Below are 12,181 nucleotides of genomic sequence, written 5' to 3'. Positions count from 1 at the left end.
TGGTATCTTCCCCAGAGCTTCTTGGCATACAGTGTCCAATCTGATTCACATGTATCTACCATAGTGCTTGGCACATAGTAAGCGCTCAACCAATATCATTCATTTAAACATATCTCTCCTTGGTTATTCCCCACTGGCCCAGTGAATTCTGCTATACCTCTCTTTTCTTTCCAGGACAGAAGGTATACCATATCCAGTACTGGCAGGCACATTTTTTAAACTTAATGACAAAAGGGAGTTTAATGACTGATCTAGAAATTAATTAATATAGGCCCTTTGTCTTATTCCACCATTAATGCAACAAAATTGGTTATCTTTCCTGTGCCCGAATTAGTGAGATTACACCTACTTTTACTAAAACGGGGAGGGGGGAGGGAAGGTTAGGTTGTAGCTTCACAAAACCCATTGTTACGGAAAAATCAGTATTCACAGTGTCCAACCCATGTACACAAATCATTTCTTACAACACTGCAGCATTTCTGGATCCAAACAGGCTCGTAAACAACATTCTAGCCAACCGAAGTATACAACCAAACATGGCCAGTTTAGATTGCTAATGAGGTGAAAACAAAAGGGAACCAAAAAAAGACATCATAAGAAATAAAATACTCCTCAGAAGTAATTACCAGAAAAATGATAAAGGAATGGACTTAATGCAGGAGAATTATTGGTGGGACGCAGGAAAGAACTTCTTACTGCTGGGGTAATAATGCCCTGAAATGGGGTAGAAAACAAAGAAGATGGTGGAGTCTCCATTCTTGTTTAGTCATCCACCTGGCCTGGAAGCAAAAGTTTGTTCAGGTACAAAGCTCTATGTTAGGAATAAACCATTTCCATGGTGCTGGTTCATGTGACTCCAGAGATTTGCTCTACTGCTTGTAGGCTCATGTAACCAAAATCCCAATGGTCATTCTTTTGCCTTTTTAAAATTTTTATTGAAAAACATAATAAACTGTTACATGACCTAGAAGCAGCATGGCCTTCTAGACTGTGAGCCCGTTGCTGGGTAGGGACCGTCTCTATATGTTGCCGATTTGTACTTCCCGAGTGCTTAGTACAGTGTTCTGTACACAGTAAGCGCTCAAAAAATACTACTGAATAATAATAATAATGATGGTATTTGTTAAGCGCTATGTGAGAAGCACTGTCCTAAGCGCTGGAGAGGATACAAGGTGATCACGTTGTCCCATGCAGGGCTCACAGTCTTAATCCCTATTTTATAGATGAGGTAACTGAGGCTCAGAGAAATTAAGTGACTTGCCCAAGGTCACACAGCAGATATGTGGGGTAGCCGGCATTAGAACCCACAACCTCTGACTTCCAAGCCCGTGCTGTTCCCACTGAGCCAAGCTGCTTCTCTATTGAATGAATGAATAATGGATAGAGCAAAGGCCTGGAAGTCCAAAGAACCTGGGTTCTAATCCCTTGCCTGCTATGTGTCCTTGGGCAAGTCATTTAACTTGACTTTGCCTAATTTTCCTAATCTGTAAAATTGGGATGAAATGCATGATCTCCCTCCTACCAAGACTAAGCCTCATGTAGGACAGGTACTGTGTCTGATCTCACTGGCTGGTACCCACCCCAGTGCTTAGCACATCATTATTAGTATTACAAGTTAAGAGAACCAATTGTATACTGCTAGACTCTAGTTAGTACTCTTGAGTCATTCCACAAAATTAGAGCATGAAATTAAGTATAGTTTCTCATTGGATATAATGTAAGATTGCATTTAATACCACCTCAAAATCATAAAATTGACCAAAAAATTAGCCAACCAATCAAATAGCAATTATAAAAGATTTTGATTCAGATGTTTTTGTGTGTGCATATGTAAACATAACTTTCAAGGAGTTGTTTTTTCACATCTCATTCCATCAATCAATCATATTTATTGAGCGCTTACTGTGTGCAGAGCACTGTACTAAGCGCTTGGGAAGTACAAGTTGGCAACATATAGAGACGGTCCCTACCCAACAGTGGGCTCACAGTCTAGAAGGGGGAGACAGAGAACAAAACAAAACATATTAACAAAATAAATAGAATAGATATGTACAAGTAAAATAAATAGAGTAATAAATGGGTTTATTCATTCATTCATTCATTCAGCCAAAAGGCATCTTGTGCTAACAGACTAGAGATCTGTCATCTATGGTAAATACATCTATTATTACCTAAGGCTAACTGAAGTGGGCTTACATCACTCTATTCAAGTTCATCAATAAAGTTGATAAATTGAGGGAGAAAAGAAGGGATGTGCTTAAGTCATGGGTGTAAGGGATGTGGGTTAAAATTCAATAGTGATATTCCAAAAGAATGCTAAAAGAAGAATGCTATTGCAGGAAAATTTTGAAAATTTGAATTCTAAGTCAGTCCAAATGTGAAGGATAAAAAATTTGAACAGGACAATTTAATACATAGCAGAGTATCATCACTAAATAAGTCCCATAGTCGAATTACAGGGTTCACTGTATAGAACAAATAATACAACAAAAAGCAACTGATTTTAAACATACTCTTTGTAACAAATGAATCAAGTAAAAATCCAATTAAGATGTTCTGGAAAATTCCATCTTGAATAGTGGACAAGACATTTGAGGTCTCGCAGAGCTTCAGGGCCTCACTTCCACAATTAGAAGTTATGAAAAAAAACAATTTACATATGAACAGTTAGCGATTGTATTCCACTTTAAAACATGTTAGAAAGATATGGTCAGTTATCTCTGTAAAACAGACATCTTACACTTAAACACAATCGGTACTGTTTGGATAGCAAAGAAAATATTCTCCAAACCAGTTTAGCTTTTACATTACAGAATAATACAGTACTTCACTGGACAGAGTAAAACCCATTTGGTTCTTCTCTCAGAGCTCAGTTATAATTTTAAATTTGTTTCTGTTTGCCAACAGGTCACTGCTAGCTCATTAAAGTCATTCTGTGCATTAACATTAGATATGTAATTTCACAAAAATGCAATTCCCTTAACAAGACATCAGAGGCAGATTTAAATGAAGGAATCTGGGTGGGATGGCTGTCTTAATAGTTAAATGGACTGTTAATTCAAATACCATTATTGCTGTTACTGTGTAATTGGATTTTTTTCCCTTGGTTTAGACAATGTTTTCATTTCCCCAAATTAAGATGACAGCAAATCAATGATTGCATAGTGCTACAAATGAAGTACACAGATCAAGAAAGCAAACATGTTCAAACGTGTAATTAACAGAAAGAGATGAACTTATGGAAAACTGTGGTAGAAATTTTAAACTTTCAATTTTACAGCTGGTGCAAAGTTTCTTTTGCCGACACCCTCTGCAAGAATATTTTCTTTATTCATTTTGTATTTGGGGCTGTGTGATGGTACAGAAAATTTACATTACATCAAACTCTAAGATCGTAGTTTTCACTGATGTTTTCGAAGGTTTATTTTAAAATAAGAAAAATATGTCATCTAATCCCTAAAATTGCGGAAATAATGTGGCTCTAAAACCAAGTTCACTTTGGATTTAAGATATGCTCTATCCCTTCAAAGATGACAACTTTCCATTATTCCATGCAATGGAGAGCACTTGGGCTAGAGCATTCAGAGGAACGGGACTTTGAGGAGATGAGGAAAGAAAATAGGGCAAAGAAGAAAACAGGTGAAGGAGAAGGAGGAAAGGAAATGGGAGGAGGGGAAAAAAAAGATGATGAAAGTAATAAATAATAATGATGATAATAATAATGATAACTGTGGTGCTTGCTAAGTGTTTACTATGTGCCAAGTACTCTATTAAGCACCGGAGTAGAGATGGCACATTCAAATTGGACACAGTCCCCATCCCATATTGGGCTCAGAGTCTAAGGGGGATTGAGCACAGGGATTAGACCCCCATTTTCTTAGGAAACTGAGGCACAGAAGGTAAGTGACTTGTCCGAGGTCACCTAGCAGACAAGGGGCAGAGCTGAGATCAGAGTCCAGGTTCTCTGACTTCCAGGCCTGTTCTCTTTCTACTAGGCAAACCTCAAGTGGGCAACCCTCCCTTTGCCCCCATGTAGTCACTGCCTATGTTCAGAATGGAAAAATAATTTATCATATTTGAGCGTTTACTGTGTGCAGAGCGCTTGGGAGGGTACCTCACAACAAAGTTGGTAGACACATTCCGTGCCCCTTCAACCTTTCCCACTCCCTCTAAATGCAGGGATGAAAAGAAAAAAAAAAAGAATGGGTCAGAACTAAGTTCTGGTAAAACCCAAATTCCAGAAGAGCCACTTCAATATGAAAATTACTCTGCTGCAATAGTGGTAGGCTGTAGTATGCTACTTCCTGCTCCAGCTCTTTTAGCCATTACCCACACTCTCATGTACCCAGAAAAGTGGCATGGCCTACTGGTCAGAGCATGGGCATGGGAGACAGAAGAATCTGAGTTCTAATTCCGCTCTGCCACAGGTCTATTGTGTGACCTTGGGCAGGTCACTTCACTGGACCTCAGTGAATTACAGATTACAGATAATCCCCATTATCTGTAAAATGGGGATTAAGATTTTGAGCCCCATGTGGGATAGGGACTCTGTCCAATCTAATTTGCCTGTATCCATCCCAGGGCTTAGAACATTGCCTGGCACATAGTACATGCTTAACAAATACAATTATTATTACTATTATTATTGACACCATTGCTTCTTGCTTCTCGCCAGCAGCCAGAGCCTCTCCATTCCCTTGTACTGCAAGCCCAGAATTAAAGCATATGACTTCACATTCATCTTCAATGGTCCCCAAAGCGAATACCTGAGCATACTATCAAAGCGGGCTGAAGGAGGAGCAATAGCCCACACTTCAAACCTCAGATAGACGTAATGCAAATGAGGGAAGGAGTTTGCCTAAATTTCCTTCCCCTCACCACTAACTATCCTACAGTGCCTGCTTGAAATTCCAAAAGAAGGATTTTTTCTTTACTTTTATCCCAATCTTAAATGTGTTTCTCTTGTCTGTTTCCAAGTCACCTTATTAGTCACTCCTCTTGTCTTTCTTTAAATATATACAACTTCCATTCCTTGCTCCAGCTTTTTACAATTTATGTATATTTACAAGAGGTAGAGCAGAAGTAAAGTAGAACCTCTGCTGGAGACCAACTCTGGGGGACAGAGAGAGAGACATGGAGAAAAAGTGAGTCCTCAGATTGGAAACTCATTATGTGTCTACAAACTCTGTGTTTTGGGTTTTTTTTTAATGGAATCTGTTAAGCACTTACTATGTACCAGGCACTATACTAAGCACTGGGGTACATACAAGCTAATCAGGTTGGAAACAGTCCCTGTCCCATGTGGGGCTCACACTAAATCCCCATTTTACAGATGAGGTACCTAAGGCCTAGAGAAGTGAAGTGACTTACCCAGAGTAACAAAGCAGACAAGTGGCAGAGCCAGGATTAGACCCTAGGTCCTTCTGACTCCCAAGCCCATGCTCTATCCACTATGCCATCCTGCTTCTCACAGTACACTCTTACTTTGAACTCTGCCAAGCACTTAGTCCAGTGTTCTGCCCACAGAAGTTGCTCAAAAAACACTATTTATTGACTGAAGGGGACACACACACACGCAAGGACACACTGCTTCGAGCAGTGCAGCCTAGTGGAAAGAGCTCGGGCCTGGGAATCAGAGGACCTGGATGGGGTCTAATCCTGGATCGGTCCCTCATGTGCTGGGTGACCTTGAGCAAGTCACTTCATTTCTCTGTGCCTCGGTTACCTCATCTATAAAATGAGGATTAAAACTGTGAGCCCTATGTGGGACAGAGACTGTGTCCAAACCAATTGTATTGTATCAACCCCAACGCTCAGTACACTGCCTGGCACATATGAAGTGTTTAATAAATACCTTAAAACAAAAACAAAAGAGGAAGCACAGTAATATGTTGGGAAACAAACAAAAATCATGCTTTTTGCACTTTATCCAGAACCAAACAAGGCCTCTGCCTCACAAACCCATAAACTTGGGTGTTCTCCTCGACTCCTCTCATTCAACTCAAATATACAAACTGTCACCAAATCCTGTCAGGTCAACCTTCACAAAATCGCTAAAGTCCCACCCTTTCCTCTTCATCCACACTGCTACCACATTAATCCAAGCAATCTTTCTGTCCTGCCTTGACTACTGCATCAACCTCCTTGCTGCCCTCCCTATCTCCTGTTTCCCTCCACTTCAGTCCATGCTTCACTTTGCTGCCCAGATCATTTTTCTACAAAAACATTCAGTTCAAGTTTCCCCAGTCCTCAAGAACCTCCAGTGGCTGCCCATCCACCTCCATATCAAACAAAATCCCTTTACCACAAGCTTTAAAGAACTCGATCATCTTGCCCCCTCTTACCTTCCCTCCCTATTTCCTACTACAACCCAGCCCACACTCTTCACTCTTCTAAAGCCAACCTACTCGCTCTATGTCAAGCTCTTCTACTTTGCTGCCAACACCTTGCCCATGACCTGCCTCTGGCCTGGAATGGCCTCCCTCTTCACATCCAACAGGTCATCACTCTCCCCACCTTACAAGCCTTATTAAAACACATCTCCTCCAACAGACATTCCCTGACTAAGCCCTCATTTCCTCTTCTCCCACTTCCTTCTGCATCGACCTTGCACTTGGATTTGCTCCTTTTATTCACCCCTCCCTCAGCCCCACAGTACATCAGTGCATAATTTATGCATAATTTATTTGTTTATATCGTCTGTCTCCCCACTCTAAACTGTATCCTCACAGAGGTCAGGGATAACGTGTTTACCAACTCAGTTATGTTGTACTCTCCCAAGCACTCAGTACAGTGCTCTGAACACAGTAACTGCTCAATAAATACAACTGACTGATTGAAGGTTTCACCCATTTCAATCGCAAGGATCAAGTTAGGTGGCCTCAACTGTCAATCTATGGGTGTAAGGGCTTAGATAGCTATTTGCAGTTGCCTCTCTGTTACTGGATGCTAAAAATGCCCTACCCTCACAGTTCTTCTTGGCTTTGGAGCAATAAGGTAAATCAACCCTTTTAATCTTCATTACTGTGCCACATATTACGAAGTTCTGCAAAGTAATAACAGGAGCTTATATAGCCCAGCCATTTAAATTTTCAAGTGACTTCAATGTTTCATAAGCCCACTTAAGAATTCTTCAAAATTTAGCTGTTATCATTTTAGTAATACTCTTATTCATTAATATTCCTCTCTCATTAAGTGTACATTTTACCATGAGACAATCCTGCTTCCACCATTTCTGCTGGCTGGTAGCTCATGAAATGATAATAAAAAATGATCTAGGTAAAGATTCTTCTCCTGAAAATATACAGATTTATGCCACTTGCCAAAAAGTATATCTTTTCTCCCTTCAAGCTGCCTACTGCACCTCTGTAGGTTTGACTTTGGTTCAATCTTAGTGAGAAGCAGTATGGCCCAGTGGAAAGAGCACAGGGCTGGCAATCAGGACACCTGAGTTCTATTCCCTATTCAACCACTCGTCTGCTGTGTGAGTCTGGGCAAATCAACTTCTCAGTATCCTCATCTGTAAAATGGGGATGAAATATTGGTCCCCCCCCCCTCCCCCTTAGACTGTAATTCCCATATGGAACAGGAACAGTGCTTGGCACATAGTAAGTGCTTAATAAATTCCATGGTCATTACTATTATTCTCCTGACAAGCCTGTGAGTGTGAAAGGCTACAGAGATAATACCTTCTGCTTACCAGGTGACAATCCAGGATAAGACAAAGATTTCTATGCCAGTCAGCAGCTACTTTGGGCTATTTAGTAACTAGCGTCAGCAGAAATTCCTGGTTTATAATGACCTACTTCACATTTGTAAAATACCATTTTGCTTCAACTGAAGTGAGAATATCACTAGTGATAAATACCCAGAGTACATCATTTGGGACAATGGGTCTAAAAACTGATTAGACAGCTCATGAGTCTTGTTGCATTTGGTAAAAAGGATATACTTCTGCATCACTCATTTTCTCCTCTGATTTTTAGTAGCTCTCTTTAGCTACAGCAACACCTTTCCACAAAACCCGTTTACAGTGACACAGGTCTAGTCCCAGAGATCCTTTCACTCAGCAGGAGCTTTGGTTATGCCGACAACAAGAACAACAATTTTCAAAGCTCAGCAGTGCCAAGGTCATTCGATTTTTCTCCCTCTGGCTTTCCACTCACCTGCAGAGCTGCAGCTGGGGTGACATTTTTTATTTGCTTCACTAGAATTTGCTTTCACACTAGCACAAGTGTTTCGAATTTCTGCTCATATTTTAAAGCCCAAATTGTTTACAATATTCAAGGAACAACAAAAAAAGGATGTCTATTTTCTCAAACACAAATAAATAGTTGTATCCACTGAAGTTTAACTACACAGATCACATATATACTAAAAACATTTTGGAACTACAGAATGAACACAAAATAAGTAAAATAAGTAAAAGTAGAGAAGCAGCATGAATAAAAATAAATTATGGATATGTACATAATAATAATAATAATAATAATGGCATTTATTAAGCGCTTACTATGTGCAAAGCACTGTTCTAAGTGCTGAGGGGCTGAGGGAGGGGTGAATAAGGGGAGCAAATACAAGTGCAAGGGCTATGCAGAAGGGAGGGGAAGAAGAGGAAATGAGGGCTAGTCAGGGAAGGCCTCTTGGAGGAGATGTGCTTTTGATAAGGCTTTGAAAGCGAGGGAGAGTAACTGTCGGATATGAACAGGGACAGAGTCAGGATGTGGAAGAGGGGTTGGTCACTAGAGATGAGATCTAGGTACAGTGAGTAGGTTGGCATTAGAGGAGTGAAGTGTGCGGGCGGGGCTGTAGTATGAAGCAGTGTGATAAGGTAGGAGGAGGCAAGGTGATTGAGTGCTTTAAGGCCAACGGTACGGAGTTTCTGTTTGAGGCAGAAGTGGATGGGCAACCACTGGAGTTTCTTGAGGAGTGAAGAAACATGGGCTGAACATTTTTTGCAGAAAAATGATCTGGGAAAAAGAATGAAGTATGGACTAGGATGGGGAGAGACAGAAGGCAGGAAGCATATAAATGATGTGGGGCTGAAGGAGGCTGATGCAGTAGTCAAGGCAGGATAGGATAAATGCTTGGATTAACATGGTAGCAGTTTGGGTGGAGAGGAGAGGGCAGGTTTTAGCAATGTTGGGAAAGTTGAAACAACAGGATTTGGTGACAGATTGAATATGTGGTTGAGTGAGAGGGAGGAGTTGAAGACAACACCAAGGTTATGGGCTTGTGAGACAGGAAGGATGGTGGTGAGGTCTACAGTGGCAAAAAAGTCAAGGGGAGGATGGGGTTTGGGTGGGAAGATAAGGAGTTCTGTTTTTGGACATGTTAAGTTTGAGGTGTCGGTGGGACATCCAAGTAGAGATGTTCTGAAAGCATGAGGAAAGAGAGAGAGAGAGAGAGAGAGAGAGAGACACACACACACACACACACACACACACACACACTGGGGCTGAAACTAGAGATTTGGGAATCACCTGTATAGAGGAAGTAGTTGAAGCCATGTGAGCAAAAGAGTTCTCCAAGGGAGTGGGTGTAGGTGGAGAAAAGGAGGGGACCCAGAACTGAGCCTTGAGGGACTACCACAGTTAGGGGGTGGGAGGCAGAGGAGGAGCCCACAAAAGAGACTGAGAATGAGTGGCCAGAAGGATATCAACCTGATTATCTTGTACGTACCCCAGCACTTAATACAGTGACTGGCATGTAAATGCTTAACAAATACCATGGGAAAAAAAAAATCTAACTCAAACCTCAAGGTAATTTTCTCCTCTTCTCTTTCAAATAAACTGTAGCTCCCCAAATCCCTAAATTCACTAGGTTGTGTCAGAAAACCATGCGGGACACAATCCATGTTCCATATGGGGCTCACAGTCTTAATCCCCATTTTACAGATGAGGTAACTGAGGCACAGACATATTAAGTGATTTGTCCAAGGTCACACAGCAGACAAGTGTAAGAAGCAGCATGGTGTACTGGATAGATCATGGGCTTGGGAGTCAGAAGGTCATAGGCTCTAATCCCGGCTCCGCCACTTGTCTGCTGTGTGACCTTGGCCAAGTCACTTCACTTCTCTGGGCCTCAGTTACCTCATCTGTAAAATGGGAATTGAGACTGTGAGCCCTATGTGGGACAAGGTCTGTGTCCAACCTGATTTGCTTAGATCCACCCCAGCGCTTAGTACAGTGCCTGGCATACAGTAAGTGCTTAACAAATACCGTAATTATTAATTATTATTAGAGCTGATCTTTCTCTTACCTGTTCTCTCGCTGCCTTGGAAGTAGAAGGGACACAGCCAGCCTCGGCACACTCTTTCTGTGCACAGTGTCTACAAAGTTCATCCTGAGCTGTAGCCTGCAGACAACAGCATTTAGTGTATTTATGGGTAAATGCCATTATGGAGCTAACTAAGCAATAGTTATAGCTGGTCCACTATAGTGCCCGTTTTTGAGTACTAAGGTTGGGTGGGAATCACTTAAAAGGGTCTGTTGGAAGAAGAGCTTTCAACAGAAAGGCTTCCCCAAGTAAAATCAAGACAAGGAGGCACATGAGAACCAGTTATCATCAAATAGCTCTGTCTCCCCGCAAGTAAAATCAAGATAAGGAGGCACAAGAGAACCACTTATCATCAAATAGCTCTGTCTCCCCCTGCTGACTAGGAAGTTCTACAAGCCATCCACCACCCTGGGTTGAACACTTTCATAAATACAAAGAAAATAAAGAAATGCCATTCCTAAATCAGACCAAAAGAATAACCATCCCAGTATTCTGTTTCCAAAAGTTGCATCAGGATGCTTGTTGGAACTGTATGAGAAGCAGCGTGGCCTAGTGGACAGAGCCCAGGCCTGGGAGCAAGACAGATCTGTGTTCTAATCTCTGCTTTGCCACTTGTCAGCTGTGTGACCTTGGGCAAGTCACTTAAATTCTCTGGGCCTCAGTTATCCCATCTGAAAAATAAGGATTGAGACTGTGAGCCCCATGTGGGACATGGACTGTGTTCAAACTGATTAGCTCGTATCTACCCCAGTGCTTAATGCAATGCCTAGCACATAGTAGGTGCTTAACAAATGCCATTTACAAAAAAGAACAAACATACAAATGTTTTCCCTGCTTGATTCCTGAGCAACATCCCTGTTTTCTTTTTTCTGAACTGAAAAACTAGAATGGAGAACTAGAAATAGCAGTCCACTTGAAAATAAATTTATGTTTTAATGTAAAAAAATCCTTTATTATATCTCTTCTCTCCAAAATCTTCCAGTTCCTACTGTAAGGAAATCCCTCATTATAGTGTACTCTCCTAAACTCTTAGTATACTATTCTGCACACAGTAAGCACTTAAATAAATATGATCGATTGATTATAAATTGTGTTTCTGACCCTTTGGGGCAGTAATTATTGGGCAAAGAGAAAAAGAGATATGATTGTTAGCCTAAATGCTTAAAAAGAATTAAATTATTTTTTTCTTGGAAACACTTTTTAAATGTTAGTAATTAAGAAGCAGGGTGGCCTAGTGAAAAGAGCATCGGGCTGGGGTAAAAGGACCTGGGATCTAATCTGGACTCTGCCACTCCTCTGCTGGGTGATCTTGGTGGGCCTCAGTTTCCTCACCTGTAAAATGGTGATTCAATACCTGTTCTAAAACTGTGAGCCTCAAGGTTGGGCAGGGACTGTGCTTGGACTGAATTTTCCTGTATCTACCCCCATGTGCTTAATACAGAGTGTAGCACACAGTAAGGACTTAACAGAACCACAAAGCCTCTACTTTTTACCAGGAAAAGGTTTTCTGGAATCTAAGCAGCACTTGGGCAAAATAAACAAAACCACAGACATGTTTAAAAAAAAATACTAAAGCTTGATTACAGAGTTGCATCCACCTGTACCTCTGACTAAGGACCTTAATAATTCATGTTGATTCTCCACTTCCTTTCACCTCCTCTGCACTTCAACCCAAACATAAATCAGTGTAGGAAATGGGAAATCTATTACAATCATCATCCCATTGAAAAAAAATCAACTTGCAAACCAGTGAGTTCAGTCTTGTAAGAGTCCAATCATTTTCCTTTCTTTTTTCAAGAGGCCTCCTGACATGCAAACTGGTATCGCTAGCCATTTTGCCAGGATGCTTCAGAGCAGATGTCAGCAACCTACGGCCTTGGAGCCCTACGTGGTCCTTCTTCAA

General features: G+C 41.1%; 1 protein-coding gene across 5 annotated transcripts in view; it reads right to left on the bottom strand.

The window, feature by feature from the left end:
• Positions 1-12,181, bottom strand: part of FER (FER tyrosine kinase) — a 300,139-nt gene that overhangs the window by 176,236 nt on the left and 111,722 nt on the right. For 3 of the 5 annotated variants that reach the window (XM_038770433.1, XM_038770434.1, XM_038770437.1), the window contains exon 10: positions 10,261-10,356. The exons of the other annotated variants lie outside the window; for them this stretch is intronic. In XM_038770433.1, the coding sequence (XP_038626361.1) occupies positions 10,261-10,356 (96 nt within the window). The remainder of the gene's footprint in view (positions 1-10,260; positions 10,357-12,181) is intronic. 5 annotated transcript variants of the gene reach the window in all.

The sequence above is a fragment of the Tachyglossus aculeatus genome, chromosome X3 (genome assembly GCF_015852505.1).
Source record: "Tachyglossus aculeatus isolate mTacAcu1 chromosome X3, mTacAcu1.pri, whole genome shotgun sequence".
Taxonomy (NCBI): domain Eukaryota; kingdom Metazoa; phylum Chordata; class Mammalia; order Monotremata; family Tachyglossidae; genus Tachyglossus; species Tachyglossus aculeatus.
Note: the sequence above shows the minus strand (reverse complement) of the source record. Positions and strands in the feature narration are given on the sequence as shown.